General features: G+C 42.7%; 1 protein-coding gene across 4 annotated transcripts in view; it reads left to right on the top strand.

Moving 5' to 3' along the window:
• Nucleotides 1–23,644, top strand: part of Rnf121 (ring finger protein 121) — a 63,520-nt gene that overhangs the window by 34,230 nt on the left and 5,646 nt on the right. For all 4 annotated transcript variants that reach the window (XM_087558985.1, XM_087559001.1, XM_087558990.1 and 1 more), the window contains 3 exon segments: nt 11,813–11,967; nt 15,527–15,634; nt 19,596–19,716. In XM_087558985.1, coding sequence (XP_087415111.1) covers nt 11,813–11,967; nt 15,527–15,634; nt 19,596–19,716 — 384 coding nt within the window.

Genomic DNA, 23,644 nt, shown 5'->3' with positions numbered 1-23,644 from the left:
AATAATAATGTGATGGTGCACGCCTTTCATCCCAGCAGAGGCAGGTGGGTTTCTGTGAGTTTAGGGCCATTCTACATAGTGAGTTTCAAGACAGTCAGAGCTACATAGAGAAACCTGTCTTTTTCTTTTTTTTCCGGAGCTGGGGACAGAACCCAGGGCCTTGCGCTTGCTAGGCAAGCGCTCTACCACTGAGCTAAATCCCCAACCCCGAAACCTGTCTTAAAAGCAAAAAAACAACAAAATAATGAAAAATGAAAGACTTTAAAAAAAAAGAAAAGGAACCAGGCAGTGTTCACACACACCTTTACTCTCAGCACTCAGGAGGCAGAGGCATGGATCTCTGTCTCTGTGAGTTCGAGACAGTCAAGACTGTTACACAGAGAAACCTGTGTGTGTGTGTGTGTGTGTGTGTGTGTGTGTGTGTGTGTGTGTGTGTGTGTGTGAGAGCGAGAGAGAGAGAGAGAGAGAGAGAGAAGGAAAGGGAAAGAAATCTGAACGATTTTGCCTCATGTGTGTTTATTTAAAACTTTGTTTGTTTGTTTGTTTGTTTGTTTATTGAGACAGGGTCTCCCTGTGTAGTTCTGGCTGGTCTGGAACTTACCCTGTAGATTAGAGTGGCCCTGAACTCACAGAGATCCACCTGCCTTTGCCTCTCAAATACTGAGATTAAAGGGTTGCACCCCCATGTCACACCCAAAACTTTTCTTGTATGCACAAATATTTGATTGCAACTGAAGTGTCAACTTTGGGAGAATTCCCAAGAGGCCTGCATGCAGTGGCACCCGTATCATTTCCTTGGTGACTATATAGCAGTGGTGTGATTCCAGTTGGTGGACTGACCACTCTGACTTTCCATTGAACCTCAGTTCTTATCTCTAAGGTGAGCTATCATGTTCATTTCATGGGTTATGAGAATTTTATAAACTTACATGACAGTGTAGACTCTAAAACTAATGTTAGTAACTGCCACTGGCCCCACTCTCCCAGGGGCTCAGGGACGAAAACCAGCGTCTGTCACAGGCACCTGCTTTATGTAAAAGAGGAAGAGTTTTATTGAGCTAAATTCCCTATAACTTTTTTCCTTCCTTCCTTCCTTCCTTCCTTCCTTCCTTCCTTCCTTCCTTCCTTCCTTCCTTCCTTCCTTCTTTTTCTTTTTCTTTTTGAGATGGGGGTCTCACTATATAGTCCTAACTAATTTAGAACTGACTATATAGACCAGGCTCACCTCAGACTCAAAGATTCTCCTGCCTCTGCCTTTGGAATACTAGGATTAAAGGCATACCTGCTGCTCCTGGAACACTTAACATTTTTAAATACATAGTTTAGTGGCTTTTTGACTGTCATAGTGCTATGCAGTCTATGTCACTATCTGATGCCAGGACCATTTTATTATCTCAGAAGGAAACCATGTAGCCACTAGACAGCTACTCTCTACCCGTACCCTCCCTCCTCCCTCCTCTGCTTTCTGTTGATCTGCCCAGTCTGTATATTTCATCAGTGTCCCTGTTCAATACAAGGCTTTCTGTGTCCAGCCTTTTCCAGCCATGTTGCTTCAGTGCTACGTTCTCGTGGTAAATGGATAGTATTCCATTGTGTGGGTGCACACACTGCACTTGGTTCTTGTATTCTGGTTGATGAACATTTGGGGTTGTTTTCATCGTTTGACTGTTGTGGATAGTGCTTGCTAACATGTAAAAGGTTTTGTTTATGCATCATTTTAAGTTGTAGGGTATGATGAAGTAGAGCCGCTGAGCCATCTAGCAACCCCGTTTTAAATGTTAAGGACCCTCTCAGTTGTTTTTACAGCAGCAGCACCACTTTTTATTTCAGTCACAGCAGGCTACGCTCCAGTCTCTCTGCAGTCTGCCTAGTACATCATATCTCTCTATTTTATGAGTATGACATGCTATTTCACGGTGGCTTCGATTCCATTTCTCTCATTAAATGAACCCAATGATGCTTACTGGTTGTTTGAATATTTTATATAATTACTAATGTTTATGTTTTGGGTTTTTTGAGACAGCATGAGGTAAAGCAGCCTGGTCTCAAACCGCTATTCATTGAACATCCTCGTCCTCCTCCTCCTCCTCCCGCCTTACCTCCCTAGTGTTGGGATTCAGGTGTGTCTTACCATGCCTCGGTGTTTGGAGATAGTCAGGTTCTTTCCACATTGTAAGTTGTCTCTGTGGTGATGACCTGTATGAATAACTGCATCTGAATTCCTGTCCATCAGTATATGTGGACTGCATCTTCTAGGTTATCCTGTCACCTCAGTACTGTCCTCTGATATGCACACATTTACCATTTTGATGAGGTCTAATTTTTTTCTTTTGTTGTTTGTACTTTTAGTGAAATACCTAAGACTCCATTGCCCACAGACCACCAGGAAGATATTTGTATATTGTGTGTGTGTGTGTGTCTGTGTGTGTGTGTGTCTCTGTGTGTGTGTGTCTCTGTGTGTGCATGTACCTATGTGTTGAGCCAGATGTCAGGAGTCTTCCTCAGTTGTACTCCACCTTACTTTTTGAGACCTTGTCTTTTTAGACCAGCTGGTCAGCCCCAGAAATCCGCCTGCCTCTACCTCTCAAGTGCTGGGATTGCAGGTATATGCTACCACATTTTGCCTCCTTTATTTTTTTAGCACATTTTGAAATTTTGTAAATGATCTGAGATTAGAGGTCTAGTTCATTCTTCCATGTGATAGAGATCTAGTTGTCTCAGCATCTTTCTTGAACGGAATTCTTTTTCCATTACATGGCTGCGGAACTCCTGTCTACAAGCTAAGCAGCTAGGAGTGGTGGCACACCCCCTCACTCCCCCAGTGGATTTGAGGCCTGAAATACAGAACAAGATCCTGTCTTTAATAACAATTTAAAAAATGACCATAGATATAAAGATTTAGAGTGTGTGTGTGTGTGTGTGTGTGTGTGTGTGTGTGTGTGTATTCTACACATTCCCACACACACAAAGCTAGGTATGATAGCTTGCACTTGTAATCCAGGGACTAGAGAGGCAGAGATATATGGATCCCTAAGACTCACTGGCTGGTAAGTTCCAGGCCAATTTGGGACCCCGTTTCAAACAAACAAATAAAACTAGTGTATGTTGGTGAGATGACGCACTTGCCACACAAGCCTGATAAACCTGAGTTTGATTCCTGGAACCGACTGTTGAAGGAGAAACTGACTCCTAAAAGTTGTCCTTTTTAACATAGACAAGCTAATAATAAATTTCTTAAAATTCTTTGCACTCCAATTTTATTTACTTTACAGAAGGATTCTTTAAGTATAGCTTGGGGAGAGGAAAAATTTAGTGTTATTTTAGAGCTCCATTCTAACCCAAGTGTAGCGTGTACACCTTTAATCCCAGCACTTGGGAGGCAGAGACAGGCCAGCCTGGTCTATAGAGTGAGTTCCAGGACAGCCAAAGTTACACAGAGAAACCCTGTCTCAAAACAAAAACCTGCTGCATACAAATTTAATTCTGATCAGTATGAACAATATTTTCTTCAAACCTTTCCACTAAAGCATTAATAATGAATAAAGTAGTCTGATCAAGTTTAAACCAAACTGGCCATCAAGGCCAGTTACACTTAGTGCTGGTGAGAGCCAAGAATCCTCAATAAACACAGAACACATCATCAGTGGGCAGCTTCATGTTTTAAAAGGCCGTATAAAGGGGCTGGGGATTTAGCTCAGTGGTAGAGCGCTTACCTAGGAAGCACAAGGCCCTGGGTTCGGTCCCCAGCTCCGAAAAAAAGAACCAAAAAAAAAAAAAAAAAAAAAAAGGCCGTATAAAATTATTGATAGAGTACTGGTCTATATGCTATATGCCAATCTATATTTGTATTCTAACATTAGATATTTTATGTCTTTTTATTAAATATAATATATATATATAGCTTTATAATTTTATCCAGGAAGAAAACTTCTTCCCAGTGGGGAAGAGTTAAAATCTTTACTTTTTTATGGTTTAGATAAAGTCAACTCATGCTCTAGTGCTGTGCCGAGTTCTAACCTGTCAATCTTAAGTTATTGGTAGAAGCAAGATTAGTGCTACTAATAGTGGGTCTTAAAAACCAGCTCGTGATTTAATCAAGCACCAATTCCTAATGCAAAGTACATCAACTAACAAAATTAATATCTAGGGAGTTTTTTAAGTGGATAGGCTGGGTGGTGGTGCACACTTTTAATTCCAGCTCTCAGGAGGCGGAGGCTGGTAAATCTCAGAGTTTAAGGCCAGCCTGGTCTACAGAGTGAGCCAGGGTTGTACAGTGAAACTTGAAACCTGCCTTGAAAAACAACAACAAAAAAACCCAAAGCAGTGGATGCTGCTTGAGTAATGACATCAAAAGTTGTCCTCTGGGGTGTGCATGTGTGTTTTGTGTTTGTGTGCGTATGTATATGTATATACATATATACACATTTATAGACACGTAATACTTATATATTTAAAAAAAGCAAGAAGGACAAAACTCAAGTTTCAGGATATTGGAAACCTTGTATCAGAGGGAGCTGGGAGAATAAGAAAAGAACACATAGTTGAATAAGTAATTTTAGTTGATTCCTTCTGTGTTGACTAGTTGTTTCAGTGGTTGAGTACTAACTGAAAAGGGTAAGAAACATGACAAATGCAAGCGAAAGTATGTATATTACATAAAGTACAGTGTCTTTGGCATGAAAGAGAAGTGAAGTGACTCCCTGGAGAATGCTGTATTAAGGAAACACACCGGGGCTGTTGTTGAGTAGCAGAAGTATGTAGTTTTAAGATGCCAGAACATGCTGGAGTTGAGAGATAAGGCTTATGTTTCTCTCCAACTGAATCAATTTTGTTCTTCACTAATGCAGGTGAAGTTTCACATAGGCAGTCTAGCCTATGTGCCCCCCCAAGTAGAAAAACCAGTCTTGTTCTCCTAAATGAGAATTTCCATCAAGGACTATTGGCATTTTAGGCCAGTTATTCTTTGTGTGCTGAGGAGAGCTGGCTGTGCTGTGTACCTCAGAATGTCAGGTGTTTTAGTCAGGGTTCTTTAGAGTAACAATTTATAGAATGAATCTCTCTCTATATAAAGGGGATTTATTAGAATGGCTTACAGGCTGTAGTCCAGCTAACCTAACAATGACTGCCTATGAAAAAAAGTTCAGTAATCGAGTTCAGTCCATGAGGCTGGGTGTCTCAGCTAGTCTTCAGTACTCACTGGAATCCAGCAGAAGTCAGCTCTAATGCCAGTAAAGGAATGGACTTGCTGTGGAGGGCAGGAGCAAGCAGGCAAAGAGCAAAAACTTCCTTCTTCCGTGTCCTATATATAGGCTTCCAGCAGCAGGCATGCCCAGATTAGAGGTGAGTTTTCCCACCTCAAGTGTTTAGATTAAAGGTGAGTCTTCACAAGTCAAAGATCCAGATTAGAACGGATTATCTGCGTTCGAATGATTTAATTAAGCAACAAACCTTCACTGGTTTGCCCAGACATTTTGGGGTTTTAGTTAATTCCAGATGTAGTCAAGTTGTTAACCAAGGATAGAGTCATATCAGGTATCCGAGCCTCTACCCACTCATACAGCGCCTTTCAGAGGATGCCCAGGGTCGTCTCCTTTCAGAAGATGCCCAGGATCGTCTCCTTTCAGAAGATGCCCAGGGCCGTCTCCTTTCAGAGGAGGCCCAGGGCCGTCTCCTTTCAGAGGAGGCCCAGGGCCGTCTCCTTTCAGAGGATGCCCAGGGCCGTCTCCTTTCAGAGGAGGCCCAGGGTCGTCTCCTCAGGGTCATCTCCTTTCAGAGGATGCCCAGGGTCGTCTCCTCAGCCCAGGGCCGTGTCCAGGCTTTGCCGTGCATGACACAGGGAAGACTCCTGGGAAGCACAGGAGACCCTGATGAGAAGAAGCTCTGCTCTGCACTCAGTAGCAGGGATGCCTCCAGTCTGAGATGATGGCAAGCAGGGAGGCCACTGACCTCTCGGGATCACTTGCTGTCTGTAGTTTAGGAGCTCAGGTCTTGTTTTTCATGGTCAAAGAGGTGTTAGGTCAAATTCACTACTTGGAATACGATGTCACTGTTTCCTGTTTCTAAATACTGTCATTTTTCATTTCCAGCAACAATACAAATCCTTAAGTTACTTGTAGTTTACATTTGATAATCATTACCCAGAAAGGCTTTTTCTTGCCTAGGCATGCAGTAAGTACTTCCCTGGTGACAAGCAGGGTTGAACACTACAAAGCAAATGTGCTGTGAGGAAGGGGTATGGCTCAGTGGAAGAGTGCCTATCATGTACAAAGCTGTGGCTCTAATGATTGTTCCTGACAAGTAACAACAAGGAAGTGGCCCGATGAGGTGGCTCTGTGAGAGCTGAGGCCTGATGACCCAATGGTGCATACTCTAGAAAAGCAGCCAGTGCTCTTAACAGCTGAACCATCTCTCCATCTACTCTGTGTGTGTGTGTGTGTGTGTGTGTGTGTGTGTGTGTGTGTGTGTGTGTGTGTGTGTGTGTGTGTTGGGCGCGGGGGCGGGGGGTTGTACGCCCACACACATACAAATACTCTTTTTTAATTATTATTTTGTGTTTTAGTGTTTTACTTGCATGTATGTGTACCACATGCCCATGGAGGCCACAAGAGGGCACCAGATGCCCTGGAACTGGCGTTACAGGCAGTTGTGAGCTGCCAGGTGGATGCTGGGAAGTAAGCCTAGGTCATCTGAAAAAGTAGCAAGTGCTCTTAACCTTTAAGCCATCTTTCCAGGCTCAAAACCTGATTCTTAATTACTTTTTTCTCAAAAGCCTTAGGAAATTACTATCTCCCACCTGCCACAGTGGCTTCTACTTCAGATCTCCTTAATGGCTGCCTGTGTCCTTGGATCTCATGTCCTTTAAAAGCCTCCTTTTGTTGGTCATTTCACCATCTAACCTCCCCTGCCTTTCAGGGTTCCTCCACAAACTGATGGTAGGGAGGCTGCCAGGGACACAGCAGATCTGGACTGGAAGCCTCCTCCAGGTCAGACTGGCTTTCTGGCTTCTCTGTGGCTCAGTTTGCATCATCTCTTCAGATTCTAATATTGCTTACTCCTTAACTCCCTCAGGGATGTTAGGGGAAAGGAGAAGTGTATGCCTGGAAAAGTATCTATGCTATTTTTAAAGATCTCCAAGGAGCTTTCATCACTTCTGTCTGTTACCAAATATAGTTTGTTTTCAGGCCCCACCCCCTAAACAGCTGCTGCTTCTGGGGCGATGAGCAGCAGCAGGCTTTTCCACCTGGGACTCTGTAGAGTAATGTAGGGTTTTTCCCCTATAGACCTAGGCATTAAGAGGATTACTTGGATCCCATTTCTATGAGAAGGAAATGCAATAAAACAGCCTTCAGCTGTCATACACATTGGGCCATTTGCAAGCTGTCTTCCACCATAGGCTTTTCTCCTACCTTTTCCTCAAAGACCAACATGCCGTACATGAGAGAGCATGGGCCTGAAGGATACCATTAGACAAAGATCATATAATGCCTCCCTTGGGAAGCTTTTATTGGTTCGCCCCACTGTGAGTGAAGTGCTCTCTTGTGTACTTTGTTGACCATCAGGGCTTATGCCATTCTAGAACTTTTTTTAATTTTTTTTATTTACATTTCAAATGTTATTCTCTTTCCTGGTTTCCCCTCCACAAACCCCCATCCCATCCCCCCTCCCACCTGCTTCTATGAGGATGCTCACCCACCACCCACTAGAACTTACTTTGAATTAGTTAAGTTTTTGTTTTTCTTCAATAGAGGCTCTATTATTCATGTTGCATTCCCATGCTAACTAAATTAACATGTTGTTCAGTAAGTGTTTTTGCCGCTTGACTATTTGGAGAGGGGACAGCTTGGGAAAGAAGCCGTAGTTCTAAGTAAGATACCAGTCTTAGGACAGTGCTAGTAAATTCAGCACCCCTCTAAAAGACAAGAGTTGGATCCAGATGTACAAAGAACACAAGATTTTTTATTTTTATTTTTTTATTTTTTTCGGAGCTGGGGACCAAACCCAGGGCCTTGCGCTTGCTAGGCAAGCACTCTACCACTGAGCTAAATCCCCAACCCCACAAGATTTTTTTTAAAGGTCAATAGTATATGATAGTGAAGTGATGGTTGCCTCTGGAAATAAAGATGGACATAGCTAAGGGTGCTAACCACTTCTCTACACTATAGACTATTCTAACAAAATACAGTCTTGCCAAGTCATAGATATGACTGGATGCATCTGTTTATTGGCCCTATAGAGGTCTTTGTAATGGTCAGCCTTTTCTGGGTCCCTTTCCCATGCTTAACATCCAGTGTTTTCAGCTGCTTTACAGGATTCTATTTCCAGATGTTTTATAACCCTAGTAACTCGTATGGTCATGCTACTTTGCCAGTGTTCTTTGTAGCTAGTCAGATGCTTAGACCCAATGCCAAGGCCCCAGTGCCAGAGCAGAGAACTTTTGAGTGAGCTTTTAGTTAGGCAGCCTGAGGTCGCCATGGCTTTTGGGCAGTGGTCTTGACAACTGAAAGCCCAGAACACGTTTTTCATGAGCCTCTCTTAAGTTACTCTTAATATCCTATGCTGGGGCAGTCTGGAGGTTTCTTTGCTTCATGTTAAGCGTATTGATTGATGGACATCCCATCTACAACCCTAGAAATGGCTGTTCATTTTCAGTTGTGTTCTTTGTATTTCCATGGTGATTGGCTGCATCTTTGCTCTGCCCTAAGCTATTTGCTGTCCATAATTTAGTAAGCAAGTATTTTGTGCTTTTAGGCATTTAGAGATCATGGTATCTTGACTGAATTGTTAATATTTAATTGTTAGTAACTCATTTCTTAATTCTAATTAGCGTTGCCCACAACCTATTTAGTTCCTTTGTTTGGCAGAATTCTACAAAGTACAAGTTCTTCAGCACTGAGATTTTTTTCAGCCCTTGATGTGTTCGTGTTGATTTGTTTCTGGTGGTACCTTGTCCTACATTATATGTGAAAACCATGTGTTTTATGACACATCATTGTGTAGTGCATATTCTTTGTGAAATTAGGAGCAAAACCCAAGTTCAGCGATTAATAGTTTCCCCTGCCCCCACTCACTTTACTACTGTGCAACAACAGGCACTATTTCTCCTGTGTGCCCTTCAGACTTTTGCTGCTCCCAAATTCAATCTTATTGGGAACCCATTTTCTACCTGGTTTTTCCAGAAAGATTTTTCATTTTTTGGTTTTGTTTGGGTTTTGGTTTTACTTCCTCCATACTTTTAAAGTTTCTAGCCAGGTGATGCCTTTAGTCTCAGCACTCTGGAAGCAGAGGCAGGTGGATCTCTGTGAGTTTGAGACCGGAGTAGTCTGTAGAGTGAGTTTCAGAACAGCCAAGGCTACATACACAGAGAAACCCTGTCTTGAAAAACAAGCAAACAAATAAATGCAGGAACTGTGAAGAGCAAAGGTGCCTCTTCCCAGCTTTAGTGTGGGTGTAGGTGTCCGAGCCCCAGCTTGGCTTGCAGTTGTTTGGTGTCTTTTCTTGGCTCTTCCCTTCTCAGTGTCTCTTAGGCCAGCACCTGCATCCTAGTTTAGGTAGCCATTTGTTGGTACATTCTGTTGTGTCTGTACTTTTAATCTGAGGCCGGCCTGGGTCAGAGTGCTTCACTACAGGGTCAGTTGTGGGTTCCAGTGCAGTAGAATTGAGACTCAGGCTGTCTTGAACATGGGCGCCCACACATACTAGGCCAGCACTTTACACCTGATCTGCATCCCTTGCCTTCTCTCTGTGTTAATCTATAAAATAATACTGAGACACTAAGGCAGGGACTTGGGAAGGTGGTTCAGTGATTACATGTTTGTCTGGCAAGCACAAGGACCTGAGTTTGGATCGCCAGCCTCTGAAACCCTAAAATTGGGTGTGGAGATAAATGGATCTCTGAGGACCACTGACTAGGCAAAAAAGTGAGCTTCAGGTTCATTGAGACTCTGATCAGAGAATAAGGCAGAAGAGAAGATAGGGAAGATACTGGGTGTCAGTCTCTGGCTTCCTCCATGCTTATATCCCAGCATGCAGTCCCACACACATACACATCCCACACACATACACATCCCACACACATACACATCCCACACACATACACACACATTAAGGTATTAAGAACAAAGGCTTCAATATGTATGAAAATGTATCAAGATGGGCAGGAACAGTTCCTAGCATGTACAACATCCAGGGTTCCATTCCCAGCATTCCATAGAGCAGGTAGAACAATCCCAGCACTAGGGAGATGGAGACAAGGGGATTAGAGAGTTCAAGATCAGCCTGGCTAAATGAGACCCCGACTCAAAACAGTTATCGTGAAACCCATCCCTCTGTATATGAACTGAATGTGTGTGTGTGTGTGTGTGTGTCTATATCTATATGTATATCTATATCTATATACTGCATGTGAGGAGTAGCTATAGACTAGTCAGCTCAAGCTCCATCCAGGCTTTACTGCCCACTGTAGCAACAACAGTCTTGTAGCTCATGAAAGCTTGGAGTGTGCTGTCAATACACATCTAACTTCAAAGCCAAGAAAAGGAAAATGCTGTATTAAAATTTTTAGTATTTTGTGGTTGGGAACGTGTCTCACAGGTAGTATATACTGTGTTTCGTGTACAGGACCCTAGGTTCACTACCTAGGGCTAACTTTAATATTTTGTGCATATTGAAATTTAAATTAATATCATTTATTTTCTTTTTAATGTACAAAATAGAAGTCATTTGTTTGTTTTTCTATTTATTGAAACAGGATCTTACTATGTAGCTCAGGCTGACCTCAAACTCAAAACTCTCAGGAATTTGCCTGCCTCTCCCTCCTGAGTGCTGGGTTTAAAGGCGTGCCACCCTGCTGGGCTGTGAGAACTGTTGTGCATTGGTGCTCTTTGGTAACAAACACAAGGTAATGCTCTGCAGGAAGGGGAAGAGAAGCAGTGGGGCTGGGCTGAGTACTGGGGACCAAAGCTAGGGTCTCAGTGCTCAGCAGCACTTTACTGCTGAGCTACAGTTACCTCAGACCGCTTTCACTGTTTTAAGACAGGCCTTGAGGATGGGCCTCTCCGCTAGGGAATTTTACTTCAGTCTAGTCTTCCTTTGCTTTGAATTATTTGTCCAAATTTGCTGATACCTTTGTGTACCAGTACCCGGCACTGTGCTGTGCGCAGTAAATAGTTGAATATAGCTAGTCACTACCCAAGAGTAATTCAGAGCCCGTCTCAGGTAGATGAGCACTGAGGTGACGGTGGAAGGAAAACGCTTTGGGGCACTAGGAATTACAACTAATTCTGATCGGCAGGGAGACCAAAGGTTTCACATGTGCTAGAAGGTGAAAGGGAGGCAGGAAGACTGTAGCCCAAAGGGAACAGCTTGACTTGAAAGTATAGGGGATGGGGCCAGTCGGTTCTACCTAGGTGTCTTCTGTTTTTCCTTATAGGTGTGGGAAACTAACAAAGAGGTTGGAAAAGTGGGGTAAGAGATCGCAAGAACTCGATGAAAAGGAAAGACTATATCTAGGACATAGTTTAATGAAGGATACAGTGGGAGAGTCAAGCCTGGTGTCAGCTTTGTAATTTTGGTCACCCTAGTTGAGTTATGCTTACAAAAAGTTGAAATGTGACTGGGTGTGGTGGCACATGTCTTTAATCTCAGCACCTAGAAGGCATAGGCAGACAAATCCATGTGTGTTCCAAGCCAGGTAGGGCCACATAGTTGAGATCTGTTTCAAAACCACAGCAGCATTGGGCTAAACATGCAACCTTCTGGACAGGAGCTGCCGAGGGAGCTGGCTAGAGCTGAAGTGCCTGTGTTTGTGTTTCAGATGGTGACCCTCTTTCAGATGTGGGTTGTTCCCCTCTATTTCACAGTGAAGCTGCATTGGTGGAGGTTCTTGGTGATCTGGATCTTCTTCTCTGCTGTCACAGCCTTTGTCACCTTCCGAGCCACACGGAAGCCTCTGGTACAGACAACCCCAAGGTGAGAATTCAGGAAAGGAGAGGAACCTGCTTTCTTCCTTTTTTAAGATTTAATTTTAAAAATTTGATGTGTTTTGAGTGTTTTGTCTGTGAGTATGGTAAGTATACTGCTTGCATGCATGTAGCGCCCACAGAGGCCAGAAGAGGGCACTAGATGACCTGGAAGTTACAGACTTGTGACCTATGATGTATAAACTAAATTTGGGTCTCCAACAAAGCCAGTAGACGCTCTTAATTTCTGAGCCTTCTCTCCAGCCCCCAGGCCTGGATTTCTTGAAGCAAATGATCTGGGAGAAAGATGAATTTCTAATGAAAACAAAGGTTTTTTTTGTTTGGTTGGTTTTTTTGTCTGCCAAAGTGAGTTGGTGCAGGGCCTCTCTAAAACAAGCTGACTGGGAGAGCCTCTCCCCTAGATCCACAGGTTCAGATATTTCCCTGTCCTTCACTTGATGCTATACGTCAAGACCTGTTGGTGTTTCAGACACACACACACACACACACACACACACACACACACACACAGAGAGAGAGAGAGAGAGAGAGAGAGAGAGAGAGAGAGAGAGAGAGAGAACACAAATAAGCCTTTGTGATCACTGCAGTCTCATTTCAATATCCTTTTCAGTAACCCTTCTCCGAGCTCTGAATTGGATTTCCCATTGTATTTTCTATTAAGACCCTGCAGTTTGCCATCACAGTTTACAACAAAATGTTATTTTGAGTATTTGTCTCCCCAACTAAGCTATGAGATCAGGACCCACACCCCTGTGCTGGTCACTGTATATCCAGGCCTTGCCACGGGGTCTGGCACATATTAGATTACACTGGCTTTGTGCTGAATGAATGAAATCAGTAAATTTGCAGTTTTGTGATGATAATACTTCCTTTCTATGTAAGAGAGCTACTATCTGTATAGTTCTTTGTTTTACCCGAATGTATTTCTTGTTCGTTCAGTCCTCCCAACCAGCTTGTGAGGTCTTTTAAGATCCATACCTGACAGAAAAAGATATTTTTCTCATTCATTCATTCATTCATTCATTCATTCATTCGACAAGCACCTGCTATGTGCCAGGGCCTTTGCTGAGCGCTGGGGATAGCTGGATAAGACATGGTCCCTACCCTCAAGGAGTGCTCCATTTAATGGAGGAGAGGGTGGAGAAAGCACCTGTTGGAGTGCATTTGGTGCCGTGAGAGGTGCCCATGGGCTTAAGCCTGTGAGGTGAGCTGGTCATCCTGACTGGGTCTCCTGGCTTGCAGACTGTGTTGTGTGCCCTATTTACTGTACCTGTCTTTCTCACCTGCGAGTGTCACTGAGAGTGGTGATGGGGATCTGAAGCCTCTCCCTGGCACCTCTCCCGGCCAGGAGAGTGGCACAGGAGCTAATGTCCAGTGCACATGAGGTTGTACACTGGGCATGGTAACTTGTGAGCACTTAGACCTCACCTTTCCACGCCTGGAACTTTTCATCCCTAAACGTGTGATAAATGCTCAACTTCACATAAAGTGATTTTCCAAATAAAAAACACACTCTCACATGTGACTGACCAAGTGCTGGGCATGGTGGTATAGGAATGAGTCTCAAGGAGACATGTTGGTGAGTTTGAGGTCAGACTTGGGCTGCAGTGAACCAGTTCAAGGACAGCTTGGGTTACATATAATGAGATAATTCAGCCAGTAAAGATGCTTCTTGCTTAAGCCTGCTGACCTGTTTGATCCCCAGAACACAAATAAAGGTAGGAGAGCACCCACTCCAAAGTTACCCTCTGACCTCTACGTATGCGCCGCACTTACATGAAGTTACCAGTGGCAAACACTATTAACGTCTAGCTAAAAACGATTGAAATATTATTAGTAATGTGAAAGATTGTCTTATATAAATAAAATTGATGGTGGGTGCTTCTTAGTTTTATAAATGCTACATTTACTCATGTAACTTTAATGAATATATTATAAGAAATAGACTTTATACACCTCACCTCACCACACCACACTGCACCACAGCACAGTGAGAAAGAAAGCTTGCTTTTCCCATTTGTGCAAAGAAGTGAACTTACTTGGGAAATATGATTTCACTTATCTGAGTTTATTCACTAAAAGCTTACTAATCCAAGATTAATATTAGAAGACCATTAGTAATCCAATAATTAAAATCCCATGCCTTTTCTACTGTCTTTTTCCCTTATGATCATTGTAAACACTACATAGCATAGCCATGTGTGGTTTTGCTTGCAATCCTACAATATGACTGAGGCCTTTCCCTAGCCTGAGCAGTCTGGTTAGCCAAGTGTCCATCCTTGGGTCTAGGAGAGATGCAGTGAGTCAGCTCTCAGGAAGAAAGAAAGCTTGACCTAGTTATCCAAGCGAAGTACTAAACTGCTCATTTGTTACTACCTCAGGATGGTTAATGATTGAATTAGGGTTACTGTTGCTGTAATAAAACACCATGACCAAAGCAACTTGTGGAGGAAAGGGTTTATTTGGCTTATACTTCATCAAAGAAGTCAGGACAGGAGCTCAAGCAGGGCAAGGACCTGGAGACAGAAGCTGATACAGAGGCAGTGGAGGAGGACTGAGTACTGCCCTGTTCCCATGGCTTGCTCAGCCTGCTTCCTTATAGAATCTACAACTCCCAGCCCAGGCATGGATCTATAGAGACAGTAGACTGGTCTCTTCCCCCATCAATCACTAATTAAGAAAATGCCAACGCCCTATAGGCTTGCCTACAGCTTATCTTATGGAAGCATTTTCTCAATCGAGGTTCCCTCTTCTCAGGTGACTGTAGGTTATATCAGTTTGATATAATGCCATCTAGCTCAGTGACTCCTGGTGTCAGGGTCCACTTGCAGCATTTATTTATAGAGGTCAGGTTCTCACAGATTCATCTCTCCTTCCTGACTCCTGCTGGGCTCAGCATTCAGATTCCACATCGCTCATCACTGAGCCGTGGGTACATGGCCTATCCTCATCGTTGTAAAAAGCCCTACTCTGCCCCACCAACACAAAGCATACACATTAATTCAGGGGTATTGTTTGAGTGCCTTCCTCATTTCTTCTATAAAGAAATATGTCATTTCAGAAGCAGATTCACGAGATGTCATTCCTGTATTATTTCCATATGGACAGGAGCAAAGTTGTAGTCAGAGAAACCAGACCCAGGCACAAAGTCTATTTCTACTTCATCTGCTCATGTCTGTGCTGACAACAGCCTTTTCATGCTGTGTTCTGAAGGTTTTTAGTTTTTTACTTCCTTACCCAACTTAAATTTACGAGGGCAGAACTGGCTTAGGTCAGCTGTGCCTTATTTTTAGAGGGTTTTTTGGGGGGGAGTGGGGGTTGGGGGGTAGGTCCACAAAGCTACAAAGCATTCTTGGGATATGATGATTTAGGGGTGTTTCTACAATTGAGGGTATAAACAGCTTTGATAGTAACTGAGTTGCCCAACAAATCCTGAACGTTGAACTTGATGTCCCGTGTAAGTGAGAAGAAGGGTTTCTGGTGACTGAGTGGCCTTGAGGCCACCGTTCTGTGCCAGCTGTACTAACTCTTTATTTCCTTCCTTCCAGGTTGGTTTATAAATGGTTCCTGCTAATCTATAAGATCAGCTATGCCACTGGCATTGTTGGCTACATGGCTGTCATGTTTACCCTCTTTGGTCTTAACTTATTATTCAAGTGAGTACCTTTGCTTTTACATTTTTTTTTTATGTATTTGGGGAGGAATGGCTAGAGGTCTGGGTACTAAGAAAGAGAACGTGGCACTGGGTAGCGCCCTCTGTGCCATTTTGCTGGCAGAAAGTTTCTGAATATCAAGAAAGGCAAGAGTCCCAAAACATTGTTTGTATTTTCCAGCAATTGGTATTCAGTGGAAGAGTTTAACAAGAGTAACTGTAAAAACCAGTTTCCCATAATTGTATCCCCTAAGAAAAGTTTTCATCTTTGTACACTACTCTGCCTGACTAGACCAGGGATTAGTAAACTTTACCCTTTCGTTCAAATCAGCCTGTCATGTGGTATAATGAAACAGGTTTTTTTCATTTGTAGTCCAGACTGACCTCAGATTTGGGTTCCTCCTGCTCAGCCTTCTCCATGCTGCGATCGTAGGCTTGTACCACCCACACTTAGAACATAGTCATTCATGTAATTTGTTAATTGTCTGAAACTGATTTTGCACTCAAGCAACAACAGAGTTGAATAGAAGTGACAGAGACTAATTGGGCCATAAAATCTAAAATATTTATATGGTCCTTAACAGAAAAGGTTTGCAGATTCTTAGGCTAGACAGCTCACCCCTGTGAGCTTAACCAGCCACGATGGCAAGGATATACACAGGTCCACCTAGAAGGATACAAGAGAGAAAGCACAACACAGAGCACTACAGGGACCTTCATGTAGTCTGACAACCCAGGGGTGAGAGACTGAGTCCTCACTGATGAATGGGGGCAACACCTTAGCCTAGAAGCCCCACCCCTCCAGGAACACATTCTGCCCCATGAGTATCTCAGTCCACAGGTAGAACCACCTGTACTACCCTTTCGTGCTTGCCAGACTTCAGGGAAGTAGTTCTAGAATGGTATCTAGAAGTAGTCCTGCTCCATTGTTGGTCATGTGGGTCCTTTCATTTAGTACTATTGTGGTCAGCATGTCTTTTGTTCATAAGGGCACAGCCCTAGCAATGAGGGCTTGTTGCTTTTTGCTTCCTATTGTCATAGGCCTTCTATGCACTAGGTTTCAGGCCATCCTACCACAGATAAGCTGATGTCAAGCAGTCCTGAGCAAGGTTAGAGACTGGAGAGTACAGTGATCCAGTATACCAGGACAGGGTGAAGTATGGTTACCTAGATGAAATAATTAATATTGACTGTGGGCTGTAGATCAAGAACAGTCCCGAGCCAGACCTGGTGATGTGTGCCTATAATCCCAGTTACTCATATTTCTTAGCAGAAATATTCATCCTGGCTCAAACTTAAAAGTAAAGAACGGTTTGGGGATTCAGCTTTAGTGGTAGAAGGCCTAGATGGGCAAAGTGAAGAAAAAGAGGAGTCCCATGTATGGGGCAGGGACTAAAGATCAAGTCTTAATTATAACTGGGAAGACTTAGTTACTGTTCTAGTGCTGTGAAAAGGCACCATGACCAAGGCAACTCTTACAAAGCGTTTAGTTGGGAGCTGTTTACAGTTGTAGAGGGTAGTCCATTTAGTTCATTAATTATTATGACAGGTATGGTGCTAGACCAGTAGCTGAGAGCTTTATATTCCTGGTCTGTAGACAGCAGGGCAGAGAGCAAGAGTTAGAGCGAGCGTGAGAGGGAGAAGAAGAAGAAGAGAGGGAGAGGGAGGAGACAGACAACTAGCTTGGGCTTTTAAAATCTCAGAGCCCACCCCCAGTGACACACCTCTTCTAACAAAGCCACACCTCCTAATCCTTCCCAAACAGTTTTACCAGCTGGGGACCAAGCATTCAAATATAGGAGCCTTTGGAGGCCATTCTCATTCAAACTACCACAGTCACTTACCTCTCAGTACAAATAAACCTAAGTAATATGTTATAGAGTGAGTGCACACTCCGAGAATTTTTTCTTCCAGGAGGAAAATAGGATGGAAGAATAAACAGGCTCCAGAAAGGCTTAGGATTCATCCCTTTAGACTCTAAAACATGTCTTCAACAGAGCTATGTAAATGTATTTTTATTCTCCTGAAGTAATCGTCATCTGGAGGCTTCCTGTCTCAGTCTGCTAACCTAGATCTAACCCTGGAAGCTTCAAGCCTTTGTACAATCTTCTCTCGGCCAAGAATGTTTTCAGCCACTGAAATTTACTGCTGAATAACCTTACCCTTTCCTAGGTCTTTCTGATCTCAGGCTAACTGATTCAGTTTTGCTTCTCTCTCAGGCTCTCCTGAATTCTCTGCTTGGCCTTAAACTAACTCTGGCAATCTGTTCTAATCTTTTGGCTCCTTTCCATTCTCTGGCTTGTTCTGTCTTCGTCTGTAGTTAGCTTGTTTCTCTCTGTAAACTTTTTTACTATAACTGTTCAGTCAAACTGCCACCTTCCTTTTCTTTTCTTTTCTTTTTTTCTTTTTTTTTTTTTTTCTTTTTTTCAGAACTCAGGACCGAACTCAGGGCCTTGTGCTTGCTAGGCAAGCGCTCTACCACTGAGCTAAATCCCCAACCCCCACCTTCCTTTTTCTTAACTGCCCCTTAAGTAGCTTCCCTTTCTCTCTTCTCGTGAGAGTTGGGTATATCCAATTCTTTCAAATCTTTCTCTGACTCCTCACTTTGTCTGCCACTTTGAAACATGGGTGCTTCTACAAACTAACTTTACCCTCTTTGTTTGTGATTAAAGGTGTGTGCTAAGGGCTTGTCTGTCAGTCAGAGGGATTAAGTGTATTCTCAGGGATGAACCACACCACAACTAGCAACAGATTTTTTTCAATAAATAACACAGTCTCGGGTTATACAGTACAATCAAATACCCGCAATAAGAAAGAAAAAGTTCACGATCTTGAGTATTTTAATTCTATGTTTATGAATGTTTTGCATGCATGGGTACATGCAACAGCCTAGAGAGGCCAGAGCAGAGCCTTGAATTCCTTAGAGCTGGTGTTTCGGTTCTAAGAAACTGAACCCTAGTGTTCTGAGGAACAGTCAGTGCTCCTAACTGTGAGCACTGGACTCTTAGGCTGTTGATTAGGTTGGTTGAGGTAAATGAGCGATAACTAAATCAGGAAGTTAATACTGCAAGGCCGATAAGCAGATCCTTTCTGTGAAAATTATATCTTAGAACTATAAGTCAATACATAGTTAGTTCTTTGTAAAAATATGTTAGCAAAGATAGTTTTTGACAGTATAGACTCTAAACTGTACAATATTGGTCCTTGGAGTTTTAAAACTGTTACTAGAATCCATATTTTCTTAGTAAATAGGCTTGACCCAAAATTTAACTTTGATGACATTATACCATGTATGTACTTACAGAGCTATTCTATAGTAACAAATATGTAAATACTTACTAATTTTATACATCTCCCAAAACTATATTTGATTAACTCTTTTTTTAGAAGGCCAAATGTAAATATAGTAGGTTACATGGGAGCGTAGAGAAAACCTAAGCTGTTACGTGCAGTATTTACAGGTAAAGAGAGAAAATGCCTACCCTGTCATGTGCTGCTTCCCTGGAGGCCCAAGGGCACATTTCACTTATGTGGGATACTTTGTGCAATTGCTGCCAGTTCACGCATTCCTAAAAGAGAGTCCCCTAGCAGCAGATAGAGGGTCATTTTAGTCTGCCTTGGATCTACCCAGGTCATAACTGTCCTGCCTGCCCATGGATGTTCAGCCATGTCAGTTTGCCACTCAAGAGTTGTTGAGGGGTTGGGGATTTAGCTCAGTGGTAGAGCGCTTGCCTAGGAAGCGCAAGGCCCTGGGTTCGGTCCCCAGCTCCGAAAAAAAGAACCAAAAAAAAAAAAAAAAAAAAAAAAGAAAGAGAGTTGTTGGATCTGTGCATAGTTTACTGACTCTTGCCTTCGCTTTCGAGAAATCCAACTGGGTTTAGGCTTTACTTTGAGTGTCCTTAAGCAGTAATGCAAAGCAGTTGTATCTCAGGGCAGGTCTTACTGCCATGCTGCTTCCCCTGCAGGATTAAACCAGAAGATGCAATGGACTTTGGTATCTCTCTTCTCTTCTATGGCCTCTACTATGGAGTTCTTGAGCGAGACTTTGCAGAAATGTGTGCAGACTATATGGCATCAACCATAGGGGTAAGCTCATCTCTGCTTTGTTTTTATTTTTATTTTATTTTATTTTGTTTCATTTTGAGATAAGGTCTTACTGTGTATGTAGCCCTGACTTGGTCCTTGGACGCAGAATTCTCCTGTCTCAGACTCTTGAGCACTGGGATTACATGTTCATTCCACCATACCCTGTTATCTGTGCTCTTAACACTCCTCCTTGTTACCTCCAAATTGTTCAGACTAGCATCAGATCCTTGACGCAAGGCACTAAGATGAGCTAAGCCACATAAAACTTTGAGTCAACATAGGAAAGAAATGATTTACCCAGTCAGATTTGTTAAGTTACATTCACTTAACAAATGCTTTTTCAATGCTTCATATGTGCCTGGACCCTGTACTGTATGCTGGGCAAGGTACCTGAAAATAAAACATGTACCCTGAGGAACTATTGGTAGTTCATTCTGCTAGTGAAGAGGTAGTTATTTTGCTCAGTGGTGTAGCCACTGGGAACTTTTCCAAGGGTCAATGACCCATTATTTATACAGATATCACTAATTAAACTCAGCGGGTCCTACACATAAAATCTGAATATAAAAGTAAAGTAGGCCCTTGCCCCAAATAACTCTACTCACTAATGAGAAAGGTAAATATTAAAGTAATACACAAACATAAAATGTATTAAGTATCATGAAGGAAAGGTGTACGATGCCATGCATACATGTGGTACTGACACATTTGACCTCATTGAGCTCCAAGATGGCTTCCTCAAAACAATGACTTTTAAGCTGACTTTGACAGGAGTAAGTGGTGACGCATGCACTGAACAGAGGAAATAGCACCATAAGAGTTCTGTCAGCCAGACTAAGTGTGGGCAGGGTTTTTGTATATGTGTACTCACACGCGCACACACACACACACACACACACACACACACACACACACACACACACACACACACACACACACACACACACACTCATGTAAGCACATGTCTTTCAAAGCCAGAAGACAACCCTGAATGTTGTTCCTCAGGAACCATCCCCCTTGTTTTTGAGTAGGGTCTATCCTTGGCCTGGGCTTGCTGATTTGGCTAGACTGGCTTGCCAGCAGGGATCTTTCTCTACCACCCCAATGTCAGGATTATGAATGTGTATCACATCTGGTTTTGTGTGTAGTGAATATACCTGCTTTTGTGTGTGTGTGTGTGTGTGTGTGTGTGTCTGCAAAGACCAGAGGTCAACCTGAGGTGTCCTTCCTTATCATTTTACATTCTATCTATTCTTTTTATTACTATTGCCATTGTTTTTTGAGACAGGATCTTTCTATTATATAGCTCTGGCTGTCCTGAAACTTGATAGTGTAGTTTTCTTCCTTCTCATTTTGTATATGTACATCTATGTGTATGTGTACACATGTAAGTACATGCCTTTGGAAGCCAGAGGATGACTCTGAATGTCTTTCTCAGCATCTCTCATTAGCCTCTCAGGGCTGGCCTTCACCTCAGAGAGCCATCTGCTTTCATATCCCAAGTCATTATATTTATTCTTACTTATTATCACCTGTGTGTCTGATGTGTGGGTGTAGGTGTTCATGTGTCGTGTACTTGTGTAGACCAGAGAACAAGTTTGTGGAGTAGGTTCTCTCCTGTGCCCTTACACCTGTTCCTGAGATCGAATTCAGATTATCAGGCTTTCATAGCAAGCGCTTTCTTTACCTATGAGCCATCTTGACTGTCCTCCACTTTAATTTTTGCAAAATTATCTGCCAGCAAACCAGGATCTCATCAAGTCACCTGGTATCACTGACCACTGAGATCCAGGCATCCAGCTGTCTGTGCCCCACTCCTGTCCTGCATTCAGGTCACAAACATACACTGCTGCATGCAGCTTCTGGTAATGTGGTACTCAAGGTGAAACTCAGATCTCTGTGCTCATGCAGTTTCAGCTATCTCCATGACATGAAAGGGTAGATGCTTGTGAAGAACTCATGCTAATGTCTAGAAAAGTAGTTAACAGATGAGAGTAAAAACTGGGTTTAAAAGAGAGGTCCAGATTAGAATAGACCCTTTGAAGAGAGAGCTCCGGGAACCTGGGAGACATAAAGGCACTTTAGATGAGAGTGCGATGGCAGGAGAGGAAGAAGGGAAGTGTTTGGGAGATACGTTCAACGTGATAGAGCTTGGTCTCCAAAACAGAAAGAACTGTGGGCATGATAATTGCCTTTTCCAATTCACCTTACCCAAAGACAGGAGGCATTGCAAGAGGATTAAGTGCAGATGGGAAAGAGATGCTTCAAGCTTAAAATATAGGAATAGAACAACCAAACTGAAAGACGCAAGGAAACATGTTTTGTTTTGTTTTTAAATAGAAGCACATTTTTAGTATTTTTTAAAAATATTTATTTATTTAGTGTATGAGTGGTCTATCTGCATTGCGTATGCACCTATGTGTCAGAAGAGGGCACCAGATCCCATTACAGATGGTTGTGAGCCACCATGTGGTTGCTGGGAATTGAACTCCGGTCCTCTGAAGAGCAGCCAGCGCTCTTAACCTCTGAGCCATCTCTCCAGCCTCTGGATGTTTTTGTTTTAATGTGTGTAAATGTTTTGTCTATATGTATGTGTACCACTTGCACGCCTGATGCCTGCAGAGGTCAGAGGACTGTCAGATCCCTGAAACTAGAGTTATGGGTAATTGTGAGCTACCTGTCAGTGCTGAACCCAGGTCCCTGCAAGAGCAACAAGAACTCTTAACTGCTGAGCATCTCTCTAGCCTGTTTGCTTTTTGATCAATCAATCAATAAATATTATATATAATATATAATCGTATATAATATTCATATGCATGAATCATATATATATATATGACTCTGATCAATGCTTCAAGGAAATCTGGATAGCCCAGCCTTCTTGCATTCATCAACCAACTCATGCTCTTACTTGTTGAAGTAAATTATCTTGTAAAGTTCTACAGGACAGGCAGACACCTCTTTACAAGCACAGTTACCTACTTCTAGTAAAATCTTAGTGGTTTTTTAGCGGGTTGGCAGTGGTAAAACACACAAGATTCCCTCAGCCCTTTCATGGCAGTCACCATTCTTATTCGGTCTCTAAATTCAACTTCACAGCACCTCATGAGGGGACGCCTGGGAGGCTTTGTGTGCAATTGGAGTAAAATCTCCAAGTTCTCTCATGTGCTAGAATTACTTTCCTTTAAAAAGAGTTACTATTTTTTATTGTTTTCATGTGTGTGGGTGTTTTGCCTGCACGTATGACTATGCACCACATGCTTGCCTAGTGACCTTAAGCTAGGAGAGTGAGTTGGACTCCCAGAAACTATAGTCGGAAGGCTGTGACCCCGCATAGAAGTACTGGAAATCAGGCCTCAGTCTCTAGAAGAGCAGCCAGTGTTATAAACTGCTGAACCAGCACTCCAGCCCCAATCTTCTTCCTTTTAAAGGCTGAGCAATATTCTGTTGTATTGTACACATGTTCAGCCTCAGTTTTTAATGTTCTATACATTCTAAGGTCACAGCTTCTGTCTGTAAAAGAATTCTAGTTGATTTTATAAGTATGTCTCCAATTAGACCTCAGAGCCAGAAACATGACCCAATTTATCTCCTGTGAATAATGCTTTGATCTGAGAGCCTTATGGCTAATTGATTGCAGGGTTCCCAGAAATAAACTAAGGTTTTATAATCGAATTAACAAGCATTTTCAGTTCCTCTCCACTGGACTACATTACCTCAGAATTTTCTTTCACTTCTGTGAAGATATCTATACTCTGAACTTAAGTAACTTAAATTGTGTCAGGGGACCAAGGATGGAGACTATGTTTTCCATAGGGCCATTATGAAGCCATAAGCTTGTGACAGCCAGTCACTGCAGTTTCTACTCATGCTAGAAGTCATGCTGGGTTAGAAGGATTGTGAAATGTTTTGTTGTACTTTTGTCCTC

Source organism: Rattus norvegicus, chromosome 1 (assembly GCF_021556685.1).
Source record: "Rattus norvegicus strain SHRSP/BbbUtx chromosome 1, alternate assembly SHRSP_T2T, whole genome shotgun sequence".
In the NCBI taxonomy this organism is placed as follows: domain Eukaryota; kingdom Metazoa; phylum Chordata; class Mammalia; order Rodentia; family Muridae; genus Rattus; species Rattus norvegicus.
The sequence above is the reverse complement of the archived record's forward strand: the minus strand, read 5'-3'. Positions and strand labels throughout refer to the sequence as shown.